The sequence below is a fragment of the Apodemus sylvaticus genome, chromosome 22, assembly GCF_947179515.1.
Source record: "Apodemus sylvaticus chromosome 22, mApoSyl1.1, whole genome shotgun sequence".
NCBI classification, from domain to species: Eukaryota; Metazoa; Chordata; class Mammalia; order Rodentia; family Muridae; genus Apodemus; species Apodemus sylvaticus.
Window position 1 is genome coordinate 1,550,789 of NC_067493.1, and position 26,421 is coordinate 1,577,209.

General features: G+C 40.4%; 1 protein-coding gene across 1 annotated transcript; it reads left to right on the plus strand.

The window, feature by feature from the left end:
- The first annotated feature begins 1,095 nt into the window (after positions 1–1,095).
- LOC127673191 (zinc finger protein 239-like) lies at positions 1,096–26,151 on the plus strand. Its single transcript, XM_052168800.1, is given in 6 exon segments — positions 1,096–1,164; positions 4,520–4,646; positions 4,853–4,913; positions 6,000–6,789; positions 6,791–6,805; positions 26,062–26,151. Coding segments are annotated over 6 exon segments (1,152 nt in total).
- The last annotated feature ends 270 nt before the right edge of the window (positions 26,152–26,421 follow it).

A 26,421-nucleotide genomic window follows, 5' to 3' on the forward strand; every position in this document is an offset into this window, starting at 1 on the left:
AACATTTTGGAACACTCCTTATAGTCAGCACATCTTTCTCCATGGCAAGGTGGAGAAAAAAAACCACAGTTGTGTTAGCACAGATTCTCTAGATCAAAATATCTCATAGAGAGGGTGAATTTTTCTGTGTGTGTAGAAAGAAGATTTATTATAATGTCTCAGAGAAAGCTGTCCTCTTCTTCTAACAATGGCTGTCTTCCAAGGCCAAGGGAAACTTCAAAATCAAGGACTTATCTTCCAGTGAAAGGGAGCTGCAATTTCCCTGAGCCGAGCATGAAGCCAGAAAAGAAAACTCTTGTTTCCTAAAGTCACTACTTAAAGTTAATATCCTGGGCAACCTTCCCCTTGTGTGTCAGATTGATATCTTCAGTGCACCTGAGGAATGGGCTATGCAACTTATTAACCTTGATTACATGAAGGGGAAGGCAAGTGCTCAGAGGAAATCTCAAGCAAGGTCTGAATTTAGGTCCTGTCAAGTGCATGGTCATTGCTAACAAGGAGAGTAGCAGGCAGCTGAATAGCCTGAGGTGGAATAGTGGGGTCCTTCCATAGGGCTGCTTGGTGTGAAAGTCCTCTTGCAAGGCAGGGCACAAATGCTAAGTGAGTGCAACGCACTCCTAAGATCTGTAAAAAATTTCACCCTAGACTAGAGGCACAATTTAACTGTAAGGAGTGGTAAGGCTTACTGGCCAATCTAGAACTCAAGCCAGACCTGCCATTCAAAGAAAGAGGCGGGATCTTCCGGGTACCTTTCTTCAAGTTCCCTGTGGCTTTGCAGACCAGGATAGTTCACTGATCTGAGCTCTGCTGTTCTGTGTTGTGCTGTGAGGGGACCTCGGGGAAGCCCTGAAATCTGAACATGGTAAGCACAGTATATCGTCCCACAATGGGGAGGAACAGGTGGCTGATCAGAGGGTGCTGAGGTGCAGGCTCCTATCAGTGGTTGGATGGGAAACATCAGCTAGATGCGACTACCTGTGCAGTTCTAGTGATGCTTCTTACTTGCTAAATAAGATGGTGACCTCTGAATATCATTACTATCAAGGCTGGATCTTCCCAAATCATTTGTACCATTGGTTTGCTTGTAGAAGCATCATGAATGCTTTTCTTGTCTCTGAAGGATATGCCCAAAACATTTTGTGTTTTACACTACACATTGAGAGGGTAAGTATGAAACTAATAGGTCTATTTTAACCTATGATTTGTTTTTGTTTCATTTTTTATTGCAGGTTTCATTTTTCTTTACATGTATAGTGTTTTGGATATTTTGTGGCAAGGAAATTTTTATTGTTTCACTTTATTTGGTATTTTGGATGCTTCATGTACCTTAATAGGAATCTTTATCTTTAGTTTAGAAAATATTCATGTAAGATTTCATTAAAACTATTTTCTTGACCTTTGAGCTGATATTCTTTTATTACAGTCAATTGAAGTCTTTGCTTTTGATACATTGTGGTGTTCCTTGTTATTTAGTGCCAGTAAAATTTTATACACAAATTATTTTTTGACCAATAAATCCATTTATTCTCTTTATCTTACTTTCTTGTTCAGTGTGTGTGAACTTTGCCTCTGTAGTTGTCAACGTGCAGGCGATTTCAATGGCCTGCTTTCAGGGACTTAGCACTTGCTTAAGTCATTACCTGCCTCCATCAGCTGCTGCTGTTGTCACGTGTGCTTTATATACATGGAGCACTAGCTTCAGCTGCTCTCTATATTTGTTCCCTGTTTCTGTTCTCTACACAAGCCCCCATTATAGTCTTTCTCTTCTCTCATCCCAGGCTCTCTGCTCCCTATATGTGTTCCAGTCCACAGGTCCTCTTGTGCACCCCTATCCCTTCCCCAAGTTCTCACTCCTCTCCTTTCCACAAAACAACTTCTTTTGTATCAGAACTCTTGCACGTTTTAATTTTTGAGGACCTGCTGTGACAGGACACCTTGTATTTCTTGTTGACATATTTTCCTGGCCTATGTGAATTATATTCCTATGCTGATATCTAAGTATCTGGGTTTGTGGTGATATGTCGAGATACTTGTCTCTGGGTTTGTCTTGTTTAGGTGGTAATTTTGTTCCCAAGGTATTGTTTGCTGTCTGTATTTTCAGAGAATATTGACTGCGTTTTTCCCATTTTACTGACCTGTTTGGTGGGTATGTTCAAGAGGGAATTCTTGCTCATGTTGAAAGCTGGCAGAAGTCTCAGGCAGGAAATTATGATCTTAACAATTCCCCAGGGACTTAGTCAGGAGAGAGGTTATGCTGTCTCTGGTTTTTGTACAGTGTTAGGTAGAGCTGTGTAAATTGCTTTCTGATTTTAAACGATTTGACTTTCAAGATATTGTCTTGAGTGTCAGTCGACACTTTAGACATTTGAGCCATCTAGGAGCTTCTGCAGACTATTAGCTTCACTGTAGATTGAATGCATTTTCATCACAGAATAAACATGAGCCTATATCATCCAGATTCAGAATGGAATTGATTGGGTTCCCTGGATATCCCCACTCCGTTTCTGCTGGGTTAAGTGAATCCTCTCCACTGAGGCCAGACTTTGGAGTACGGTTAAAGGAACAGACATGAAAGATAGGCAGCAGCTTTAGGGGAAGCCCCTGTTCCAGTTGTTGCAGGACCCTCATGGAGTATAACCTGAACTTTTGCTACTTATGTGCCAGGGGCCTTAGTCCAGCCTGTGTCTGCTATTTTGTTGATGGTTCAGTCTCTCAAGATTAAAGGGTCATTGAATCTGTTAGACTACCTATGGAATTCTACCATCTTCAGGGCATTCAATACTTCTCCAAGTCTTCATTAGGAATCTCCAAGATCCATCCCATGTTTCACTGTGGTTCTCTGCACCTATTTCAGTCAGCTGCTGGGTGAAGCCTCTCATTGGACACTTATGAAAGTCTCCTGTCTGGGAGCATAACAATGTATCAATAATAATGTTAAAGATTGGAGATTGCCCATAAGGTATGTCTCCAGCTAGGCGATGTTCATTGGCATACCCTCAGTCTCTGCTCCAGGTGTCTCCCTGCTTTTTAGGACAGGACATATTTTGTTCTGTGTGTCTACTGTGCTGTAGTTGATCCTGATCATTCAGATTTCTTCTCATGCTCTCATACATTCATCATTTGGACTCTAACTCTAAACACATAAGATGCTTTAGCCCCATTTGCATTTAATGCTAAACTATTTTGCAAGCCTGGTGGTTTAATATTTTTAATTGCATTCCTCTTGTTTTCATTTTCAAGGCAAATTTTCTCTGTGAATCTCTTTCTGTCGTCTTGAGAGTCAATGTAGAAACCACATAAACCATGTGGCATGTACAATATGCATATGCATTTGTGCAGCTCTTCATCCACACCTTTAACTTTGTAATGTTGCCAAATATATAAGTTATATTCTGTTTCTCAAGATGGCATATGTTCATGACATCGGTACTACCTGAGGCTTCAGTGTCATTGGATTCCCGAGATAGGCATCAGTTTTAGGGATAGTCCCTACTCCAGTTGTTGGAGAACCCCCATGAAGAATTCCCTTAAATTCTGCTACTTATGTGCTAGGTGGCCTTAATACAACTGATATATGCTATTTGCATTTGTATGTATGTATAATGTTCTTCCTCAATCTTGTGGTTGTTCTGGAAATTTTGAATGAATAGGAGTGTGCATGAATGTGAGTATCATGAATTCCTCATCTTTACTGTTGTCAGAAGATGTCCACAGAACTCCTGATCTTGAAGTAATGGGTAGTTGTTGATATCCATGCATATCGCAGAAATTTACCCCCATTATGTAGAAGACCAACGAGAGCTTTCTACTGCTGAGCTCTCTCTCCTGCCCTACATTGCTTATTTATGATCAACATTTACACTGCTAGTATTTTCATCTGTCTATTTGTAACTATTTAAACATGCATACACTTTTAGTAAATTTTATTAATGTTGCAGTTTAAATTGTTGGACTTCAGGTTGCTGCCAGATGAATAAAGAACTTCAGTGAATGTACAATTCTTTTTAGGAACTTAAGCAAAGAACAGTGTGTTCTCTATCATTTTTGTTTCCTTGGTTGTTGCAGGGGAATAAAGGCCTGAATATACAACTCTCTCTGTCCTGTAACATGTTAACATAGACCAGGCTGGCATCCAACTTAATGACATACACGTTTTTGTACCTCTTTAATTAAAGACATGAGCAAATACACCCATCTTGCCCATCATGTTTGTAGTTAGAAATTGTTCCTACAGTTTTTGCAAAAGTGTGCTCAGCATTGTGGATCTGTTTCCCCTGCATCTCCCTCTCAATTGGTATTTTTTGGCAAGGTTGTATGCTATTCAATGTTTTCAAAAGTGATACAGGTAAATCTTATAATTCAAGATCCTTCTAAAATGACACTGTGATTATAACTTCTGGGTCAGAAAATAAGTGGATCAAGAATGAAAATTATATGAATGTTTTTGAGGAAGCATATATTTCCTTTACAGTGATGTTAGTATCATGCTTTGTGTTTTACACATATATGAGAAATTTAGGATGCAGTGACTTTTGATGACGTGCATGTCACCTTCACTGAGGAAGAGTGGAATTTGCTGGACCCTTCCCAGAAGAATCTCTACAAAGATGTGATGCTTGAAACCTACCTGAATCTCAAAACTATAGGTAAGACTGTTATTTTTTCCTAAAGGAAACACATGTTTCTAAGTTATTGACAATCTTCAATTATTTTAAATGCAAATAATGTAGATTGACCTGAATAATTCAGTTTCACTGAATTGTCATTGTAACTTTCACAGTGTTTCACGGAAACTTGAATTTTGCCTAATTTCCAAAAATTATATCATTCATTTTCTGGTACTGTGTTTTAGGCTATAATTGGGAAGGCCATCATCTTGAAGAACATTGTCAAAGTAGTAGAAGACATGAAAGGTAATTTTCTTGTGCAAGCTAATACAAATTTGCCTCTGAGGAAATTGTAATTTCTTCTGGAATCTCCAAAAAAAGTAAGAGTATAAAATAACAGTCCTTAAAGAGTAGGTATGATTATAATATCTTTACAAAACCAGGCACCTCAGGATCTGTTATCTGATTTGAGCATACATTTGATATGTAGCTCCATTAGAAATATTCGTTGGAACTATGAATTTCTATACTCTCTTACTACTTAAATATTGCATATTGAATACTGATGAATTTATATTTAAAACATTCAAAGGACGCTAGCCCAGATAGACCATAGTAAAATTGGATATACATATATTCTTGCAGTAATATGTTTACGTTTGGTGAGAGGGCATTTTTTGAGAATCAAGAATGTTATTGTGGAGAATCATTAGTCTACATCACACATGTTATGAGAAACAAAAATCAAACAGTGTGAATGCAATGTGTAAACCTTTCATTTATCATTCTTTTTTATTGGGTATACCATGTGTCATGTTTCACAATGGATAAAAATCATGTGAGTATAGGAATATTGAATGAAGCAACATAAAATATTTGTTCTAAAATAATGAGAAGATATGTAGTATTCTGCCTTTGATATAAATTGGGAATATGATAAATATTTGCAATAATTGGTTTTGTAGTTTTATAGGGAACATCCCCAAACACACAGTGTAGAAAATCTATATGTTTTGAAGGAATTTTGAAATTGTTCTGTGACCTGCTTCTCAGTCTAATGTGTTGTAATTTACACTACCAGAAAATTATGAATACAAGCACTGTTATAAAGATCAGAGTTGTTCAAACTTTTGTCAGATAGCTGAAATACATCATATAAAAATCCCATATAAAAAGAGGATGTTATAAATATAAGCCATGTAATAACCATCACAGGTGTCTTGAACACCTCATAATGAGGAAGAACACCATGAATATCCAAGGTGCAAAAACCTTAAGGTCTGATGATTCTATATAATTAGACCAAAATGTAATCATAATTCTTATTGATTACATGATTGACCAGAGTAACGAATATGGCAAAGATTTCTCATGTGCTAATTATTGTTGCAGGCATGTAAAAAGTCACAGTGGAGAGAAACCATATGAATGTAATCATTGTGGTAAAGCCTTTGCAAGATCCAGTTATCTCCAATATCATAAAAGAAAACATACTGGAGAGAAAACTTATAAATGTAATCTTTGTGGTAAAGCCTTTGCCAGGCTGAATAATCTCCATTGTCATAAAAGAATACATACTGGAGAGAAACCTTATAAATGTAGTCAATGTGGTAAAGCCTTTGCACAGCACGGTACTTTCCAATATCATAAAAGAACACATACTGGAGAGAAACCTTATGAATGCAATCAATGTGGTAAAGCCTTTACAAGACCCAGTCATCTCCAAAGACATAAAATGACACATAATGGAGAGAAACCTTTTGAATGTAATCAATGTGGTAAAACTTTTGCAAGACTGAGTATTCTCCAATGTCATAAAAGAACACATACTGGAGAGAAACCTTATGAATGTAATCATTGTGGTAAAGCCTTTACAAGACCCAGTCATCTCCAATATCATAAAAGAAAACATACTGGAGAGAAAACTTATGAATGTAATCTATGTGGTAAAGCCTTTGCCAGGCTGAATAATCTCCATTGTCATAAAAGAATACATACTGGAGAAAAACCTTATAAATGTAGTCAATGTGGTAAAGCCTTTGCACAGCAAAGTACTTTCCAATATCATAAAAGAACACATACTGGAGAAAAACCTTATAAATGCAATCAATGTGGTAAAGCTTTTGCACGTCACAATACTCTCCAATATCATAAAAGAACACATACTGGAGAGAAACCTTATAAATGTAATCAATGTGGTAAAGCCTTTTCAATTCAGAGTAATTTCCAGAGACATAAAAGAATACATGCTGGAGAGAAAACTTATGAATGTAATCAATGTGGTAAGGCATTTTCATATCACAGTGATCTCAAAAGACATAAAATGACACATACTGGAGAGAAACCTTATGAATATAATCAATGAGGTAAAGCTTTTTCATTTCAGAGTAAGCTCCAAAGACATAAAAGAACACATAACAGACAGAAACCTTATTAATGTAATCAATGTGGAAAAGTATATTCACAAGTGAGAAGTCTCCTAATTCTCTGTTCTAGAGATAAACCTAATGAATACAATCATGAATTAAGTGGGAGGTTCAAAACATAAGACTTTATCAGGAAGTTGAATGAAGTTAAATCCTGTGATCAAGGATATTCATTGGTATTAAAGGAATGGTTACATTATGGCAAGATTCCATCCAGGTAAACAAATGGATTTGCAGTTGTATGAAAGTAAACTTTATCATGTTAGGAATCATTATTACTTGGTTATTGTTTTCATGTTGAAGTATGAAGATACAAGTATGTTTCAATCTGACAATGAATGGATATTGATTGCTATTCTGGCTTTTCAAATTAATATCTAAAAGGAAAAGCTTCTGTCTAGGTTGGGTGTTGAATGCTTTTTTTCCCAGTATTCATGAGACAGAGCCCTGCAGATCTCTAAGATCAAGGTAGATTTCTGAGTATGTTCCAGGACATCAAAGCTTATGGTTATGGATCAAGCCTCGTTGCAACAAAAGACCACAACACACTAAACATGCAAGTACCATGGGTTGATAAGCTAGAATAGACAGAGCAGTAGATTGTAGTCAATTACAACATAGGGTTATAAAGAGGAAAGATCTGGAGAAGAGACCCAAACTCTTTGGAGGATCAGAGATGATCATTTGTGTATCCAGGACATTGAAAGAAGAAGCTATGATATTGAAGTTATTTTTGGTACCTCAAGTTTTTGAGATGTTAGAACTGTGTGATAACTGCCCAATAATGGAATAAGACCAGTCTAAGAGAAAGAATTGTGCTTTAGTGAACAAAGCAGCAAGGAGTTGTAGATCTGAAGAACACGTTGACATTGGACATGGAAGATGCAGAGTTTTGAGATTGCTCAGCTGGCTTTGGTCTGCCTTAGCTCCAACATTCCCTCATTATTACCTTTAGGAATGATATAGTATATCCTTTGAATTTTAAGATATATGATGTTCTTTTTGTTTTTGAATGTATAGATAACACTTGCATGATAGGATTTATCACAGTAGAGATTTTGACCACTGGACTTTTAACATTTTTGAGACTTTGACCAATAATGGTACCTTTTGAGCACTAGGGACTTCTAAATTATTAATGAATTTATTGTTCCTTTACAACTTACATTATTCCTTTATTCCTGGCAGAGATCCAGCACAGAGGCATTCAGATTTCTTGGAATGGGTTTGAACTTGCTGGCTTTGGCTTTGTTGGAGTAGGCATGGAATTTTTGAATTAGATGTGTCCCCGTTGGAGTGGGTGTGGCCTTGTTGTAGTTGGTGTGTCCCTTTCCTTTGGGTATGATCTTGTTGGAGTGGGAGTAGCCAGGTTGTAGTGGGCGTGGCCTTGTTTTAGTGGGCATGTCCTTGTTGGATTATATGTGGCCCTTTTGGTGTGGGTGTGTCCTTTTTGGAGAGAGTGTGGCCTTGTTGGAGTAGCTGTGTAAGTGTGGGTGTGGTCTTAAGACCCTCTCACCCTAGCTGCCTGGAAGTCAGTCCTCCATCTCCAGCCTTCAGATGAAGATATAGAACTCTAAGCTTCTCCTGCTCCTCACCTGCCTGTATGCTTCCATGTTCCCGCCTTGATAACATACTGACCTCTGACCTGTGAGCTGCTCCAATTTAATGTTGGCCTTTTAAGAGTTGCCTCAGTCATGGTGTCTGTGCACAGCAGTGAAAGCCCTACTGAGACACATGTCTTTCTTTTCCTTTTGAGAAAATGCTTTTATTAATAAGAAAATTGTTTTTAATAATAAAATAAACAAGCTGGACACTCAGAATGTGAATAAACATATTTTTAATTTTTTTATGGTATGTGCATTTCTCTTTTGCCTGCATGTACATGTGAGGGTGTCATAAGTGCCGAGTAATTTCATATATATGTATATATATATATATATATACACATATACACAATGGAAAAGGAATATATCTTCAATAAATAGTGCTGGTCTAACCAGCAATCTGTATGTAGAAAAATGAAAATAAACCCATATTTGTTAATTTGGGCAAAGCTTAAGCCCAGGTGGATGAAGTACCTCTACATAAAACTGGATACACATATAGTAATAAAAGAAAAAATTGGAAAGAGTCTTGAATTCACTAGCACAGGGGTATATTTCCCAAACAGAACTTCAACTGCTCAGGCACAAAGATCAAGAATTCATAAGTGGGGCCTCATGAAACTGGAAATCTTTGGTAAGGCAAAGGGCATAGTCAAGAGGACAAATAGGAAACCTACTGATTGGGAAAAAGTATCCACTATTCTCCCATCTTGTAGAGGGCTAATATATAAAAGAGAGTATTCAAGAAGCTAACCATCAAGAAAGCAAACAACTATATAAATAAATGGGTATGGAACTAAACAGATAATTCACAACATTGTTATCGTGGACAGATGAGAAGCACCTAAAGAAGTGTTCAATATTCTTAGTCATCAGGGAAATACAAATCAAAATGACCCTGAGATTCCACCTCACACCAATCAGAATGGCTAAGTTGAAAAACTCAGGTGACAACACACGTGGGTGAAGATGTGGAGAAAGAGGAACACTCCTCTATTGCTGGTGGGATTGCAAAAGGGTACAGACACTCTGGAAATCAATTTGGCGGTTCCTCAGAACATTGGAAATAGATCTACCTGAAAACCCAGCTGTACTTCTCTTGAGCATATACCAATGTGTTGCCCTAACACAGGATCATGTATTCCACTATGTTCACATTATTCTTATTCGTGATATCCAGAAGCTGTCCACAACCCAGATGTCCCACAACAGAAGGAGTAATACAAAAAATGTGGTCAATTTACACAATTGAATGCTACTCAGCTACTAAAAATAAGGTCATAATGAATTTTGCATGCAAATAGATAGAACTAGAGAATATCATCCTAGGTTAGGTAACTCAGACCCAAAACCATATGCATGCTATGCACTCAAGAAGAAGTAGATATTAGGCAAAAAGTACAAAATAGCCAGGATACAGAACTCAAGGAGGCTAAGAAGCCAAAGGACCCAATCACACTTGGGAGGGCAAAGAAACCAATCACAGGAGTACAGAGGGCCTTGGGTCAGAATGAAATAGGGAGGGGAAGAGGGATAATCTGATCAGGTAATGAGGGGAACAGGATTGGTGCTCTGGGTGCCAGCAGAATGATTTCAAGTAGGAAACCTCAGGAAGTAGGAGGTGGTCTAACCCTGTGGAATATACCAGAGAGCTCGCACATGAGAGACACTTAGATGAAATGCCCTACTGAGATGAGAGAGAGCTTGTAGAATATACCTACAATAGAATGGCAGGACATCAAGTGGAGGGATGGGGTTGCCATCCAATGGTAAACAATTCTGACCCACAAATGTACCTGCTTGAAAGAACAGCAGAAACAAAAGTGCAGAGGTGCCTAAGGATGGGGACGTCCAGTTACAGGCCCAAATTGAGATCCAGCTCAGAGTGAGGACCCAAGGCCTGACACTATTGCTGAGTCTATGGTGTTACAAAGAGTGACCTATCATGACTGCACTCTGGAAGGCCTAGCAAGCATCTGGTAGAGTCAGAACTAGATATTTGTATCCAACCTATGGACAGAAGTGGCTGACCCATGTGGTTGAATTAGGGGAAAGCTGGAAGAAGCAGAGGAGAAGGGCGACCCATAGGAAGACCAGCAGTCACTACTAACCTGGCACACACTCAGACACCGAGCCACCAACCAGACAGCATACACCAGCTGATATGAGGCCCAAAATAGAAAATATTTTATAATTTATTATTGTTATTATTCTATTTTACTTAGTCACTTTAGATCCCATTAACTGGCTCCTTCCCTGTTACCCCTCCAACCGTCCTTGCCCCTCCCCTTGTCTTCTGTTCCAGTGGGGCACCCTGGGAAGGTACTACCCACCCTGGCACTCAAGTCTCTGGCAGACTTCCTCTCCCTGTGAGGCCACACAAAGCACCCCAAATAGTAGAAATTATCTCACAGGCAACATCTTTTGGGGTACAGACCCTCCCCACATCCTGACTCCTCTCAGATGTTGAGGACCCACATGAAGGCTAAGCAACACATTTGCTACTTATAAGGAGGGATGTCTAGATCCAGCCAGTGTGTGTTCTTGGTTGCTGGTTCAGACTCTGAAAGCCCTAAGGGTCCAGGGTAGTTGACCCTTTTGTATATTTTGTGGAGTTCCTATTCCCTTCAGAACCCGCAATCTTTCTTCCTATTCTTCCAAAAAATCCCCAATCTCTATCCACACTATAGCCATAGTCTATCAGACCCTGGCTGTCTGATTTGATGCTGGGTGGAGTCTCCCAGAGGGCAAAGTGCTCCTGTCTGCAAGCATCACAGAGTATCAACAATAGTGTTAGGGCTTGGTGTTTGCCCATGGGATGGGTCTCTAGCTGGTCTGGTTATTGGTGGGCCATTCCCTTTGTCTCTGTTCCCCACTTTATGCCTCCATTCTTGCATTACTTGTAAACAGGGTAAATTTTGTGTTGAATGTTTTGGGTGGGGTGATGTTTCTATTGCTCCACTGGGGTTCCTGTCTGGATAGAGGAGGTGGCTTCTTCAGGTTCCATATCCCCAATTTAGTGAGCCAGGGCAGAGGTCACACCATTGATTCTTGGGCTCCTTCTTTGTCCCAGGCAATGTATCCTCCTCCTCAGCCCTGTCAGGTGCAGACTTGCATTCACTGTCATGGCCACCTGGCCATCTCTCCTCTGCTTTCCTGTACTTGACCTTGAATCCCCCACTCTCCTACCCAATCTTTCCCTTCCAGTTCTCTTCCCCCATCTGTCTATTATGACTATTTTATTCCCCATTCTAAGTGAGATTCAAGATTCCTTGCTTTAGGATTCCTTTCTATTTAGCTTTTTTGGTCTGTAGAGGTGGATATGGTACCTGTAATTTAAGGATAAAATCCATTCATAAGTGAGTGCTAATAAGTGGACACTTGGTAGTTTTGGTAACCACATGAGTTTGATAAATAGAATGAGTTTGATAGTGTTTCTTCTGTTTTTATTTTGAGAAATTGTTTGAGGACTATTGTAATTAGGTCTTTTAAGAGAGATGGGAAGAATTCTGCACCAAAACCATCTGGCTCTGGGATTTTTTTGGGGGGGGGTTGGGAGAGTTTCAATGGCTGCTTCTATTTCTTTAGGGGTTGAGGGCTCTTTAAAAACATTACCTTATATTCATTTAACTTTGGTAAAGGGTATCTGTCTAGAAGATCATCCATTTCATTAAGATTTTCCTGTTTTGTTGAGTACACGTTTTTGAAGTAGTCCTAAAATTATTCCTGCTTCCTCACTGTCAGCTGTTATGTCTCCATTTTCATTGCTTATTTTGTTAATTTGGATGGTATCTTTCTATCTTCTGCTTAGTTCACTCAAGGAATTGCCTATGCTGTTGATTTCCTCAAAGATCCTGCTCTTGGTTTGGTTGATTCTTTGTATTGTTTTATTTGTTTCTAACTGATTAATTTCAGCTCAGATTTTGATTATTTCTTGCCTTCTCCTAGTCTTTGGGATGTTTGATTCTTCCCTTTTTTCCCTAGAGATTTTGGGTGCTTTATTGTGATGGCAATTCCTGGCTGTCAACTTGATTAGGTGTGAAATGAAGGACAATCAGGAATTAGAGGGCACACCTGGGATCCAGATCTTGAAGTTGGAAGGCACCGGCTTCTGATCCACATCTTGGGAGGGAGATCTTGAAGAAGAGTGGCCAGGAAAAGCGTAGCCCCAAACAAAGTAGTCTGTGGCTTTTGTCCTAGGAGACTGAGGCAATCAGATCTCTGAGTTCATGGTCAGCCTGGGACAAAGGAAGTTCCAGATCCAGGACTGGTGGGACACACCTTTAATCTGAACCACACCTCCTGATGGAGGCCTACATAAGGACAGTGGAAGAAGGAGGAGTCCTCTGCCTGATTGCACTGACTTGCCAGCACATCTATTGTAACCTAGCTCTTCAAGTTTCCAGTGTGTACAGGAGACCAGCTGAAACTACTAGACTATTGGACTTCCCATTCACAGTTGCCCAAAGTTGGGTTGGTTGGACTGCAGATTGCAAGTCATTACAATTAATTCACTTAAGCCGGGCGGCAGTGACACACACCTGTAATCCCAACACTTGGGAGGCAGAGGCAGACGAATTTCTGAATTTGAAGCCAGCCTGGTCTTCAGAGTGAGTTGCAGGACAGCCAGGGCTACACAGAGAAACCCTGTCTCAAAAAAAATTAAAAAAAAATAATTCCCTTAATATAGAGAGACATTCTTAGGTTCTATGGCTCTAGAGAACCTTAACTAATATGGCTTTTACATTGCTGATATGAGAACATTCTACTTTCTTTATGGAAGCCTTGCACTATGAACATTCCTATTAGGACTGCTTCCATAGTGTCTCATGAATGTGCCTCCATTCTCATTGAATTCTAGGAAGTATTTAATTTCTTCCTTAATTTCTTCCCTGACGCAGAGGTCAGTGAGCAGAGAGTTGAATAGACTTTCTGGTATTTCTGTTGTTGATGAAATGCAGCTTTAACCCATGGTGGTCTGACAAGGGACAAGGGGTTATTTCAGTTTTCTTGTATCTGTTGAGGCTTGCTGTGGGATCTATTATTTTGTCAGTATTTGATAAGGATCCCGAAGGTGATGAGAAGAAAGTCTATTACTCTGTGTTTGCCATTGAGCTACATCCAACAATCATTAACATGGCATTCTGTCTTTGAATACAGGCAAATACACAAGGCAGCTGTCATAAAATAGATATCAGTCAAATGTATTTGATAAATTTATCTCTACACAAGTTTTTCCAAGTCATAAATGAGTTCTATCTACCACCACTCCTTAAGTAAATATATTAAATACATATTACAAGGAGAAACATGCAGGATATGAAATAAGAGCTAAATAAATATTAAATATCTTTTAATTTTTCACAAACTATACTATAACCTGGAAAACATCAGCTGCTAATCTCTGCCGCTTGGTTGAGAATCTGAAGCTATGGCTTCTGCATCACCCTTGGAAGAGCTGCCTGGAAGGAAGGACCACCCAGAGCCCTACACGCCTCCAGACATGACCCAAGAACAGGCATGGGACTGGGCAATGGATAATTTTGAGGTCATGAGCCATACCTCCTGCCAGCACCCCTGGTGCTGTGGGCCTGGAAACCCCAGCATAGCCACGCTGCTGGATGAAGCTGCATTTGGAGATGAGAGGGGACAAAAACGCTGTAGAGAGCCACATGGAGAGGAGCCAATGGCTGAAACTGCAGAGAGATATTGGGGTCTTCAAGAAGTAGGAGCCACTTCCAGGAGAAGGTTCAATGGGCTCTGAACCAACAAGAAGATGACAGCTCCAACAGCGGTGGAGACATGCTTGCCCCAGGTAAATTCTGGAGCCAAAGCAGCTCCCCCAAAACGACTAAAAACAGAGGCTTACATGAGAGAGGACCCTGGAAAGGAAGGAACCCAAGCATTGTACAGAGCATGCACCTTGAATCCTCCAATACATTCACTGGGAGGAGCTAGAGCAAAACCGAGCAAGAGCCTCAGGCTGCTTCTGTGGACTTCTGAGCTGGAACTGTGCCCTACATGCCCAGGAGCCTTGAAGTCTCTGTATTTTGTCCTTTTGACAGTTCAATTGAAATGTTGAGCAAATTTACTTTAAATCTATATAGAATCATTGGATTATGATGGAAAATGTACATAATTAAAATCTGTCCTCCCCAAGACCTGTGAAACTGTTTTTTATGGTCAAAGTCAGGATTCAAATCTAGATTAGGAAGTCGTCACTAATCATGGCAGTAATTTCCCTGTGGGTGCAGTTTCATTAGGGGTGGAATATGGAGAGTAACAGACTTGGTAGCAACAACAGAGTGGCCCACCCACTAGGGTTTCTTATCTTGTTTTCCAGAAAAGGGTAGAGTGGAAGTGTGGGTAAAAGTGGCAGGGGCTTCAGGTATTTGGAGCTGTGGGATCTGTAGATTACAACTACAAGAAAGGAACAATTTGACTTCAGATCTTCAGAACTGGCAACAAGGAGATGACAGGATATCAGGTTCAAGCAAGAACAAAACACTTCCTTTAAGCCACCATCATTTCAGATGTTACTGTGTAAGGTTGACTGCCAGAGCCAAGAAATGGGACTCATGGATGGTGTCCGAGGATCTGCAAAATGTCTCTATGGTTTATAATTGAATAAGGATTTCCAGAGCCAGGCATGGTTGTGCACACCTTTAATCCTAGCACAGTAGAGGCAGACAGGCCTCTGAGTTCAAGGTCAGTCTGGTCTACAGAGCAAATTCTAAAACAAGAAGGAATATATATAAGATTTAATTATTAAACAAAAGTACACTGTAGCTGTCTTCAGACACACGAAACGAGGGCATCAGATCTCATTACAGAAGGCTCTTAGCCTCCTTGTGGTTCCTGGGATTGGAACTCAGGATATTCAGAAGAGAAGTCAGTGGTCCTAACTGCTGAGCCATCTCTCCAGCCCCAAGAGATTCTTTTCATGTTGGGTAGACAGATTCACTGATAAAATTTCAGGTGGTCAGGTTCTTTGATGATCCAAGCATTCACAAGGGTGTGTGGTGTTGAGAAGTTGAAGGTGGGGCAGAGAGAAGGTGAAGAAAAGTATCAACTCTCAGAACAAGGAAATAAATCCCTTAGGAAGTAGATTTTAGAGGAAAGGTCTGTGGGCTGGGAAGATCAGTGAAGAAATTGGACACAATGCAGAGCATCAACAGAGGCAGCTAATCTTCCTGTCCCACTCTAGGACACACGTGAGTTCCACGTCTACAGGAGTGAAACAGCCTAGGTCAATTGTCAGATAGGATGTAGACATGGCCAATCCCTCTGCAACAGCAGCCTCTGGGGTTTGACAGTACAGAGATGCCTGACTTAGAAGGGACCTGGAACTCCACACACTCTGGTTGCTCAGATGAGATTTGCATATCTGGGTTCTATAGGTGGGTAATTTTTTTTTTTTGTTTTGTATTTGTTTGTGTTATCTCTGTGTGTCCTTGGTTGTCTTGGCTGATTTTTCACTAGAACCTTTTTTTTTTTTAAACAAAATCCCCTGGCAGGGTTTGGAGCCATCATTGCTTCCCTGAAAATCCATCCACTTCCACATACTGCCTACTTCTCTCTATGTTCTTGATGGATGGATTTGCACAACAAGTCTCATGCTAAGTAGGAAAGCCCTTCCTTCCTGTACTCCTGAGTTGGGAAGGGAAAGGCATGCTGTGCTTGGTGCTTAAGACAGGTCCATGACCACCAGGGTCTCCTGATTCTCACCTTGGTTTGTTTACTTTAAAACTTCATTAAACAAGATAACATAGGCTATTTTCATGCAAGGGTAAAATGTACTTCAGTATAGAAACACAATCATGACTAATTACAAACAAAGTAAATACAACGTACATTTCTGAATTAAAAAACCTTCCCAAAACCCAGAATCTATTCCCTGAGATATTTTGGAGACCAGTCTGTGAAACGGCCATTTGACTCCTTATATCCAAGGAACTTATTTTAATTGGGATACTTATTTCTAATTCTTTGCAGGAAGTTTTTAAACTTCATCTAGTCATCTGTGCTGACTGGATTTGTTTGTCACCATGACACAAGCTGCAGTTATCACACACAAAAAAGGAGCCTCCCTTGATGAAATGCCTTCATGAGATCCAGCTGTAAGGCATTGTCTCAATAAGTGATCAAGAGGGGAGGGCTCAGTCCATTTTGGGTGGTGCCATCCCTAGACTGGTACTCGAGGGTTCTATAAGAAAGCAAGCTGAGCAACCCAGGGGAAGCAAGCCTGTAAACAGCACCCATCATGGCCTTTGCGTTAGCTACAGCCTCCGAGTTCCTGCCCTGCTTGAGTTCCTGTCTGGACTTCCTTTGATGATGAACAGCAATGTGGAAGTGTAAGTTAAATAATCCCTTCCCTCCCTCTATTAGTTTTGGTTCTCTAGAGTCATAGAACATATGGGCAGTGTCTATGTAGTAAGGGAATTTGTCAATGACTTACAGTCTATAGTCCAACTCCCTATCAAAGGTCAGCAGCAGCTGTGGATGGAAGTCCAAGGATCTAGCAGTGGCTCAGTCCCACGAGGCAAGCAGGCAAGGAAGAGTGAGTGGGTCTTCCTTCTTCCAATGTCCTTATATATCTCCAGCAGAGGGTGTAGCCCAGATTAAAGGCTGTGGTCTCCAGTAGAGGGTGTTGCCCAGATTAAAGGTGTGTGCCTTTAATCCCAGATGATCTTAAACTCAGAGATCTTCTTGTCTTAATCTTCTGGAATTCATAGCCACTATGCTTCAAGATCTCCATGCCAAGATCCAGGTCAGAAACTTGTATCTCTGAGCCTCCAGATTAGGATCATAGTTGAGCCTTCTGATTCTAAATTGTAGTTCATTCTAGATTTAGTCAAGTTGGCAACCAGGAATAGACACTACACTACCCAACTTGCTTCTTGTTACTGATGATTTGTTCAGGAATGCAATCACTGACTTAGATAGGTTCAAGGCATGTCCATCCAGGGAATCTTACTCCCCTTGGCACCTTCGCTTTGTCCCCACAATCCTACAAGAATTCCACAAGGACAATATAGCATGTGATTTTATACCTCATATGTGTTTTTGTTCCGCTGAACATTCGCTGTGCTGACAGAATTGGATTGTGACAGGCATGCAGAGGTGGAATTCCGCTGGAGCTCTGGTTCTGGAACTTGTGCTCCTAAAGGCTGACCAAAACGCATGGTGCCCAGGTTCGAGAATGGAGATTCATTGCAGGTGCAGAGATTTTTTTCCTGACAGCTCAGCCTTCTGACATTTCAAAGAGCAGACTTTATTGTGTCTACCATAAGTAAATGACACCTTCAGCCCTACAAGTGTGCTAAGACTTCCCACACTGTCCCCCTCTCACGCAATGTAATAAATTCTGTGCAAACACAAATCTCCTTGCAGTTGCTTTCCTTTCTGTTTGCCTGAGATTTTCCAGATGGCACAGACAATGCTCCACTGGTATTCTGTCTCAGCTGGTCATTTCATCTATCTGTAGTTTCCCTGTTGCCTTGGGGCCATGGTCAAAGAGTACATTTGACAGACAGGGACGACCCCGGTTGATTCATTCATACACGCTGAATTTTAGGAGAGTCTTGGAATCCTGGGAGGGCAGGTCCATAGTTAGTCCTCCTGTCAGCTTGTCTACCCTTGTAGAGGCCACAGCTCGAGTACTGAACTAGAAAGCAACCAGTATATACAATGATCCATAGATCCACAGCTCTGTCTCTGAAGTCCAGGTGCTGCCACTTCTTCACAACAGGGCTCCCTGTGGGGCTGCTCTTCCTCCAGAGACAATGGCAATGGTCTGTGCACATCTTTGGAAGCTCAAGGCTCTATTAACTGCAAATTTCCTACACAAACAAGTTCTTCTTGGCTGTTGGCTTACATGAGCTGAAATCATTTCCAACAGCGTCCGTGATGTTGTATCTTGGTGCTTCCATTTTGTCAACCAAATCAGATTATGCCCAGCAAGCTGCAATGGGACTTGATTTGAACCCAAGGTGCGCCCCTAAATGCTGATAGAACAGCCTGGTCCCAGGGATGAGTCATTCTCTCAGTGAATCCAAGATGTATTACCTGAGTCTTTCCACTTCTGTTGAAAGTTCTAGGTGATGTGAATTACAGAAAATGTTGAATATTCAAAGGAAAACATGCTGGTCAGTATTTCTGTGCCATTTTTATTTTACTTACTACATACACTTCCTGAGAAATGATGTTCAGAGAGCCAACCTTAAGAAATGATACTTAATTGTCCTCTTGACACTGAGAGCTGTGCAATCATTCTTTAGCCTGGTATCTGGCATAGCCTACTGAGGGATTCAACTGTAAGGAAGACCAACAATAGAAGTAGGGCTGGTAAAATCTGAAGCTCTTCTGAGAAAGCACGCACATAAATGGCACACTCCCAAGGCCAGGGAACTGGGTACTCTGTGTCAGGGAAAGCACTGTCCTGACCTACAAACTTAGCCAGTCCTGTTTCTGCAGGTGAGTTTCCTTGTGAATCAGAAATTTCCAAAGGAAATTGCTGAAAATAGAAATATTCGTTTTGAAGAACTGGTGGCAAAGTCCTCTAATGCTCATGCTAGATAGACAACGCAAAGTAAATCTGAGTTGAGGGCTAGTCTAGTCTACACAGAAGGAAGAAAGGGGTAAAATGGAAGTTGCAGGTGGACCCCTAGATTAATTTGTAATGGAAGTACTGGGTAGATCACTCCTCAACCATGTTGATTAAGCAGAGTGTTTTCCCAACGTGCTCAAGGTTACTCCCTGTGTGCTGGTTCTTTTGTATCCCCACACACATGAAAACCAGGATGTCAAAGTCTCCTAAGGACTTTTTTTAAAAAACAAACCACCACTTACTCCTGTAACCGAAGGTAGGAAAGAATAGAATATCCTCATCTGGGTCCACTCTACCTCCATATTTTCTCTTGGGCTATTCAATAAGAATACAAATTTCCAGCTTTTAGCAGTTTTATTAAGAAATCTGTAAGGTGGGTGGTGGTGACACAAGCCTGTAATCCCAGCACTTGGGAGGCAGAGGCAGGTGGATTTCTGAGTTCGCGGGCAGCCTGGTCTACAGAGTGAGTTCCAGGGCAGCCAGACCTATACAGAGAAACCCTGTCTCGAGAAAACCAAATCTGAATAACCAAAGGAAAAAAAAAAGAAAGAAAAAAGAAAAAAAAGAAAGAAAGAAAGAAAAGAAAAGAAATTTGTAGATTTTGATTCAATATATTTCTGATAAATTTGAAGAAATATAAACAAAAATGTGTTAAAATGGAATATTTTCATGGAAAATAATACAGGTAAAATGTTAGATATATTAAACATTTCTGAATTAATTGAGTGGTAAGTAGAAACCTTTTCTGGTAAAATTGAAGAGTTACACAGAAAATATTTCTGATCAAATTAAAGAAATATATAGAAAATGTGTTAACACTAAAGAATTTCTTCGAAAATAATTGTATAATAGTAAACATGTAGTAAATGTGTTAAAATTGAATTTGTTGGTGAGGGGTTAGGGTTGGCCCCTGCAGTTTCTTTATGTATAAAAACCATTGCTTGAGAGCTGGGAAATACACTCAGATTCAAACTGCCCCTGTGTGTGTTTCTGTGTGTCACCACTGAATCCATACCTCAGCCCCAGGATGGAGCTGTGTTACCATTCCTGTCACCTGGTGACCACTGGCACAAACCCCTGATGTCACCCATAGCACCGCCCATGGCCTGTGTCCATCCACCTCAGCCCTAGGCAGGTGCTCTGTTGGTACCCCTGTCAGTCACCTGGCAACTGCTGGCCCTACCATGACGTTACCCCACCACCTTCCCAGTTCTGTCAATCTCAGCCACTTGTGGGCGCCATGTTGGTGTTCCCGTCCGTCACCTGGAGATGGCTGGCCCCATCCCTGATGCCACTCACGCTGGCCCTGCCTGTTTCCTAGCCTCCTGGAACCTCATTTTTTGTCTTTCATTTTTATGAATGAAAGTGGTCCGGGAGTTTGAACGTGAGTATCGGTTCGTGGTGTGGGAGAGGGGGGAGGTAGGTGAGCCCATGCTTTTATCGACTGCTGGGATTGCCAAACTTCAAGCGCGGGCACGGAATGGCCAGGCGGGGAATGGGGTGACGGGACCACATCTGCATGCTCTTTCAGATGAAGATAGTGCTCCACGCTGAAGGTGTCTGTGAGCTCTGGAGTCACTCCGCGCTATCCTCCTGTCATCTCCGCAGACGTGGTCTCTGAGTTTGGAGAGGCCTGGCAAAACATGGGCTTCTCCTCCCTGGAAAGTTTGCAGTGGGGCAGAGTGCAAACCCTCTCTGTGCTCCTCCAGGCAGGGACAGTGGTTTCCTGGCACGACCCTCCCGTGGGAACAGAAGCCAAGCCTGGCCGCCATGGATCAGTGGGCTGTGTGCCCGGCCCTCGCTTCTGGCTGTGAGCTGGTGAGACAGGTAGGGAATTCACAGGGCAATAAACTGCATCCTGTTCCTTAATGACACAGGCCGGGCTGTGAAATGACAAAGACCTGGGAGAGTTTACAGAGGACTGGGCTGGTGCTTTCCCAAGGAACTTAAATGATCAGGTAGAGCTGGCTGGGGTCAAGGGCTGTGGGATGGGCAGGGCTAGGTCATTATCAAAGAAGAGCACCAAGTTCCATGATTGCTTCCATCTAGTGAGAGAGGATCCCCAAGTGAAATGTAGCACAGCACAATCAAAGCTGTTGCAGTTTTCTATTTTATGTGACCTGCTCCCCACAGTAGTAATGACGTTTCCAGTCAGGAAATCCCAATTTCTTGGATAAGGTAATCTCAGATTTTTGGATAATTTATTTTCCACTTTCTTTGGGGAAGGAAAACAGATGTTGATATGATTATGAAAATGAGGACAAGGAAGGCAGAGGAGAGAAAAGATAGAAGCTGATTTCACAAACCACAAAAAATCCTTTGCACTAACCCTGAGCCAAACCCTAAACTTGATATTTTATCTTTGTGTGATATGCATACTATAGACTCAGTGAGACCATCAAGAATGATGGAGACCACCTTAACCCTCACCCTGACCCTCACCCTGGGACTTAATATAAAGCTCTACTCCTATCTTAAACCCTAAATTTCCTAATCACATTAACCTTAACAACCTTACCCTGTTCCTCACTTTAACACTGTAATCACTGATGGGATTTATTTTTTGTTTTTGTTTTTGTTTTTGTTTTTGTTTTTGTTTTTTTTTTTTTTTTTTTTTTTGAGACAGCGTTTTTCTGTGTAGCCCTGGCTGTCCTGGAATTCACTCTGTAGACCAGGCTGGCCTCATAGTCAGGAATTCGCCTGCCTCTGCCTCCTAAGTTCTGGGATTAAAGGCGTGTGCCACCTCTGCTTGGTGGGATATTTCTTAATTATACCTTTTGAAGTAAGAAACCCTTTCTTGATCTTGATCTTTTGAGATGTTTAGATCCACCTTTGATCTAGGTTATAGATTCTCTTGGCAAACTATATACATATAAAGAATATTGAACACAGTGGTTTTTTTGGTTTTTTTGTGTGTTTGTTTGTTTGTTTTGTTGGTTTTTTGGCAGGGGGGGGTCTGACACAATATTTTTTAACAAAAATAATTGATTTCTTTGTTTTTCTTTGTTTGTTTTTGGTTTTTGTTTTTAATTTTTAAACTGGCATTAGTATGTAATTATTTTAGCAAAATTCTTGTATATACTGAATATCAGTTTTAATATCCTGCAACATGAAATCAACCAGTCCTTGCTTTTTCTAATTCTCTTTGGATGGCAGCCTTTATTGGGACATTCTATTAACTAACCTTTCTATATAGTTAGATTTATTTCCTTTATGATTTCAGACATGTTTATCTAGAGAAACTATACCAATCCAACTGTGTTTATCTCCACTGAGCCACTGATGAAGAAGTGCTGGATAATAATAATGCTCAACAGGGTTTCCCTTATATTTCTGGCTTTTCTCCCAGGGTTGTTTGATACCTATCATCTGGAGAAAGGGAGCTGCAATTACCGTGAGGCCAGAATGAAACGAAGAAATAAAATTCTATTTTTTAAGTTTATTTATTTATTATGTTTAAGTACACTGTAGCTGTCTTCAGATACCCCAGAAGTGGATATCAGATTTCATTACGGATGGTTGTGAGGCACCATGTGCTTGCTGGGATTTCAACTCAGGACCTTTGGAAGAGCAGACAGTGCTCTTAACAGCTGAGCCATCTCACCAGCCCCTTAAAAAAACTTTATTATTACTATTTTTTGTTTTGGTTTTTCGAGACACTGTTTCTCTGTATATCCCTGGCTCTCCTGGAAATCACTCTGTAGACAAAGCTGGCCTTGAATTCAGAAATCCACCGGCCTCTGCCTCCCAAGTGCTAGGATTAAAGGTGTGTACCACCACCACCAGGCCTAAACAATTCTTGCTTCCAAAAATCCCTCTTTAATGCTCATAGACTGGTTAACTTTCCCCTCCTGAGTCAGTTTGACAGTTTCACTGTACCTTGAATATTGGGCTATGCAAGCTGTTCACCTTGATTTCTGGAAGAAGCAGGCAAGTGCTGTGGGGGAATTTCAGGAAAGGACTAAAAGTCTAAAGTCAGGATTATTACTAACAGATGGGAGGAGCAGGCAGCAGGAATGGTAAGTCCTCCCTCAGGGCTGGATGGGGTGAGATCTCCTGGAGTTTAGGCTTAAATGCTAATTAAGAGTAAACCAGTCCTGAGATCAGGAAAGGGACTGGCTCTGGACAGGAAACAGACTTTTGCCTTTAGGAAGGATTAGACTCACTGGCCAATCAAGGCCACCAGGTAGACCTGCCAGTCAGACAAAGAGGCGGGAACATCTAGGTGCCTTTCTGTGGTGTTCGCTGTGGCTGTGAAGGCTTGAATAATTCTCTCTGCCCTGGCTTGAGCTTTGCTGTTGGGTGCTGTGAGGGGACTTCAGGGATCCTCTGAAATTGAGACATGGTGAGCAAAGGTTATCTACCCACAAAGGGGAGATACTGGGGGCTGAGCAGTGGGGTGGTGGGTCCTCCTTGTGTTTGTATTGGAAACATCAGCCAGAGGACAATTATGCTAAGCTACTCTCTGGAAGTATGACCAAATATATCGTCAATAATGTCAGGGATTGGTGCTTGCCAATGGGGTGTGTCTCAAGTTGGGCAGGGTGTAGTCTGGCTATTCCCTCATTCTCTGCTCCATCTTTTTCCTGCATTTCTAGCAGACAGGACAACTTTTGGGTGGGAACATTATCGGTTCTGTTAGTGTCCTTACCTCTCCACCGCTGGTCCTGTCTGGCTGCAGGATGTGGCCTCTTTAGGGTCCATATATCACTGCTATGCAACTCAGCTAAGATCAGGCCTATAGACTCCTTTGTTGCCCTCCATTTCGTGGTCTGTGGCACATCCTAAAGATTCCTGCACCCTTAAACCCCTGACACATGCAGACATCAATTAATTTTTCTTGCCCTGTGGCCCTTCCTTCTCTCTCACCACACATATACATTGCCTCCCCTTCCCCCTTTTTAACTACGTGTCCTTCCTCTTATTTCTCTTTCATCTTCCTCCTATGATTGTTTTATTTCCACTTCTGAGTGAAATTTAACTACACTCCTTTTAGCCTTCATGTTTCTTTTTAAAGATTTATTTATTTATTATACATAAGCACACTGTATAATGTGCTTTCTTCAGACACTCCAGAAGAGGCTGTTGGATCTCATTATTGGTAGTTCTGAGCCACCATGTGGGTCCTGAGACTTGAGCTCTGGACTTTTTCAAGAGCAGTCATTGCTATTTCCAGCTGAGCCATCGATTCAGTTCCTTAGCCTTCCTTCTTGTTTATCATCTTCAGAGCAAAGAAATGTAGTGTGGATATTCTATACATTATCGTTATTATTCCTTTGTAAGTGTGTACACACATGCATGTACTATTATGTCTTGGATACCTTACTCAAATTCGTAGTATCTGGTTGTACATATCTGCCTGCAATTTTTTTCTAAAATATGTTTACATATGTTGTAAACATATCTTTTCATGCTGTTTTATATCCATATCTTTAATTTTGAAAATTGTCCAAATATAGAGGTTATATTTTGCTTCTCATGATTGCATATGTTCATGACATCAATATTATCTGAAATATTAGTGTCATTGGGTACCAGGTATATGATTTTCTGCCTCAGACTTGTGTTTGTTCTGAAATGTTTGAATAAATAGGACTATTTTGCCTGTGTGCATGAATGAGAATTTCATGTGTGTCTCATCTATACTGTTGTCAGAAAATGGCCTCAGAACTCCTGATCTTGAAATAATGAGTAGTTGTTGCCCGTCATGTGTTTGCAAGAAATTAACCAACATAATGTGGAAGACAAGCAAGAGCTTTCCACTGCTGAGCTCTCTCTCCTACCCTCTGTTGCTTATTTATGGTCAACCTTTATATATAACTATTATTTTCATCTGTTCATTTTAACTGTTTAAGCATTCATTCCCTTTTAGTAACTTTTTATTAATGTTATAGTGTAAACTGTTGGACTTCATGTTTCTGCAAAATGAATTACATATCTGAACTGAATGTCTAATTCATTTCAGGAACTTTTAGTAAAGAACTATGAGTTCTCTATCATTTTTGTTTCCTTGGATGATATTTGTTGAGTATTGAGGTTCTAATATATAACTTTTTGTCTCCTAGAACACATTACGTAGGCTATGCTGGCGTCAAGCTAAATGACATACACCTGCCTGTGCCTCTGTGATTAAAGGCATGAGCAATTACACCCAGGTTGCCCATCAGTTTTGTAGTTAGTAATTGTTCATACAATTTTGCAAATGTGTACTCAGTATTGATTATCTGTTTCCCCTGCATCTCCCTTTCAATTGGCATTTCTATGGCAAGGTTGTATCCTATTCAAAGTGTTTAAAAGTGACACATGTAAATCTTATCATTCAAGCTCCATCTAAAATGATACAGTGATTGTAAATTCTGAGTCTCAATATAAGTGGAGCAAGTATCACAAGTATATGAATGTTTTTGAGGAAGCATATATTTCCTTTACAGTGATGTTAATATCAGACTTTGTGTTGTACACATGTATGGGGTATTTAGGATGCAGTGACTTTTGATGATGTGCATGTGAACTTTACTGAGGAAGAGTGGAATCTGCTGGATCCATCCCAGAAGAATCTCTACAAAGATGTGATGTTGGAAACCTACCTGAACCTCGAAGCTATAGGTAAGACTTATTTTTTTAAAGAAAAGAAATGTTTCTTGTTTATTGATGATCTCCTGTCATTTTAATTGTGAATTATGAAGATTGAGCTGAATAATTCAGTTTAACTGAATTTTCAGTGTAAATTTCATAGTGCATTGAAAATTCACAGTACCTTGAATTGTACCTAATTTCCAATAGCATATCATTGATTTTCTGGTACTCTGTTTTAGGCTATAATCGGGAAGACAATCACCTTGAAAAACAGTGTCAATGTAGTGGAAGTCATGAAAGGTAAATTTCATGTGCAAGTTTCCCTCTGAGGGAATTTCAATATCTTCCGGAATTTTCAACGAAGAGCAAGAGTATAAAATAACAGTCCTTTCAGTGTAGCTATGATTATAATATTCTTACAAAGCCAGGTACCTCAAGATCTGATATCTGATTAGTGTATCCATTGCATATGTAGCTCCTTTAGAGCTGTACTGTGTACCTTCCAATGTGTATAGTCTCATAGTACTTAGATATTGCAAATAGAATAGTGATAAATTTCCATCCAAAATATTCTATTAAGAAAATAGTCCATAATAAAT